This window comes from Dipodomys ordii, unplaced genomic scaffold (assembly GCF_000151885.1).
Source record: "Dipodomys ordii isolate 6190 unplaced genomic scaffold, Dord_2.0 Scaffold11, whole genome shotgun sequence".
Classification (NCBI taxonomy): Eukaryota; Metazoa; Chordata; class Mammalia; order Rodentia; family Heteromyidae; genus Dipodomys; species Dipodomys ordii.
Genome location: NW_012267227.1, coordinates 15,468,988 through 15,471,597, shown reverse-complemented (window position 1 = coordinate 15,471,597; position 2,610 = coordinate 15,468,988). Strand labels below are relative to the sequence as shown.

The 2,610-nt window shown below is 44.9% G+C and overlaps 1 protein-coding gene across 1 annotated transcript in view; it reads left to right on the top strand.

The window, feature by feature from the left end:
• Wdr76 (WD repeat domain 76) overlaps window positions 1-2,610 on the top strand; it is a 32,625-nt gene that overhangs the window by 26,274 nt on the left and 3,741 nt on the right. The window contains 2 exon segments of the mRNA XM_013009979.1: window positions 283-380; window positions 867-1,140. Of these exon segments, the coding sequence (XP_012865433.1) occupies window positions 283-380; window positions 867-1,140 (372 nt within the window).

Sequence of the window (2,610 nt, the reverse complement as noted above, 5' to 3'; positions counted from 1 at the left end):
TTTTGGGGTCTGGTCGTGGGGCCTGGGCGCTGTCCCTCAGCTCTTCAGCTCAAGGCGAGCGCGCTACCACTTGAACTATAGCACCACTTATGGCTTTTTTCTTTTTTTTTGCTTATGTGGTGCTGAGGAATCGAACCCAGGGCCTCATGCATGCAAGGCAAGCGCTCTACCACTGAGCCACCTTCCCAGCCCCTGTTGATGCATATTTTAAAATGCCATTATATTTTCTGCCACGAATCAATGAGTATCTGAAGTACCCTGTTGCTTCACACAAATTTCAAGACCAAGACAACCATGTTAGTCTCTTCTTGGTGTTTGTTTTTCAGCGTGTTTGACAGCAGCTGCATCTCCTCCCAGGTTCCTCTCCTCACCACCATCAGGTAGGTGTCCACATCCAGTGTGGATCTAGGGCTGCTTGGAGCAGTAATGGTGATATTTGGAAGTTGCAGATTCGACATCTGCATGTCAAACAGATGTAATAACCCTGATTTTTGTGTTGCCTTGTGTAACATAAAATAGGACCTATTTTTGCTCCTATCAGGGAGAGCTCTTGCTTCTGGGATCTATGTGTCTATAAAGAGGTTTAATGTCTTGTCGGTGCTTAGCTGTTCTCTGCAGGTGGAAGTTAATTTTAGTTAAGGTTAGTGACTATTCTGACCTGAGATACTCACGGTGTCTTATTGAAGAAGGGTGTAACTTGCTGTCGTGGCTCTCTGCAGATAGCTTGCTTGCCTTATGCCTGGTTATTCTGGGAGGCGAGGTGTTGCCACCTTTCTATTGTCTTTTTCTTCTATCCAATACTACCTTGAATTATTGAACACTTTGAAAAAACTGGTTTCTTTTTCCTTTATTTTCCTTCTCACTAGACACAACACCATCACTGGACGATGGCTGACAGGATTCCAAGCCAAGTGGGACCCTAAACAAGAAGACTGTTTCATGGTTGGCAGCATGGCCTATCCACGTCAGGTCAACATCTTCCATGAGACCGGGAAGATGGTGCATTCCTTCTTTGGAGAAGGCCTTGCCTCTGTGTGTTCCATCAATGCCATGCACCCTACTCGGTACATTCTGGCTGGAGGTAACTCCAGTGGGAAGTTACATGTGTTTATGGATTAGGAAAGCTGCCGAGTTCCTGGGGTAGGTACATCTATTTGCCCACCTTGATCTCTGTCTAGGAAGAATGTAGTGATTCATGTGGCAGTGTGTTTCCTTTGTACTATGTTACACTTAGCAAATATAAAATGGCTTCGTTAAGGATACGAGCAGAGTATACTTTAGTAATGGAGATAACTTGGAGTTTCTACAGAAAGAGCTAAGAAGCTTTCAGCACTTTTAATTGGGTAGTATGTTGAGAAATTCTAATGTGACAGACTTCAAAGCTTTGAATAATGACTGTTAGCGACAGTGACAGATTTGTGATTTATTTTATAGTTTGGAGGGGTCCTGAAAGGTTATTTAACTCAGTGATTTTAGAAGTTAGGCTTTTCTTTGAATTCAAGGCCTGTTGCACCTGTTTTTGGGTAAGGACTACTGAGCTCCATCTCCAGCTCTCAAACTTCATGCTTCTCGGGTTGTTTCGGTTGAGACAAGCTCTCAGTCCCGCCTTGCCTGCCTCTGCCTTCTGCTGCTCGCGTGTGCTGCTACCTCCTGCTGGAACTTGTGTTTTTAACTGATTCCTTTCCTGCCTCTTTAAACATGATATGGAATTCCAACAAGCTTAGTGCACCAGCGGCAGGGCCTGGGGTTCTGTGTGGAGCGTTTCTTTCTTCCCCTACAGGTCGGGTCATGAGATACAGCCAGGGCCTTAATCACAGATTCTCGTGAAGATCACCCTCAGACCAGTGTTTTCCAGACCAGAGGTGGTAGCTCTCCAAGTGGAGTCGGTTTAATGGTCAGAATTAGTGTTTTAATTTAAAAACAAAACCAGAAAGCATAATTCCAATCAATACAATTCTGTAACAGTTTCATGTGCACATGTAGGTATGTATTTATGTATTGTGGTGAAAAAAGTATATTTTTTTTTCATTAGATCTGAAAGCTTCAGCCAGCCCCCTTGACCAACCCTCTGGACTGTTCTGTCTTTAAACTTACCATAGGGGATCCAGCTACTCATATTTTGGGAATTTGTAAAATACTGTAACTTTTTCATTTTCATCCTTTTTTTTTGGGTTAGTCGTGGGGCTTGAACTCTGGGTCTGGGCGCTGTCCCTCAGCTCTTCAGCTCAAGCTAGTGCTCTAACACTTAAGCCATAGCGCCACTTCTGGTTTTCTGGTGGTTAATTGGAGATAAGAGTCTCACAAACTTTTCTGCCCCGGCTGGCTTTGAACTGTGATCCTCAGATCTCAGCCTCCTGAGTAACTAGGATTACAGGCGTGAACCATCAGTGCCTGGCTTGTTTTGTTCTTTTTGTGCTACAGAGGTTTAAAGTCCCCTAACCCCACCTGGCTTGCCAGCCAGGTGCTCTACCACTTGAGCTTTGCTGCCAGTCCCTTGATATTTTTTTTTTTTTGGTTGGTCGTGGGGCTTGAACTCTGGGCCTGGGCACTGTCCCTCAGCTCTTCAGCTCAAGGCGAGTGCTCTACCACTTGAGCTACAGCGCCACTTCC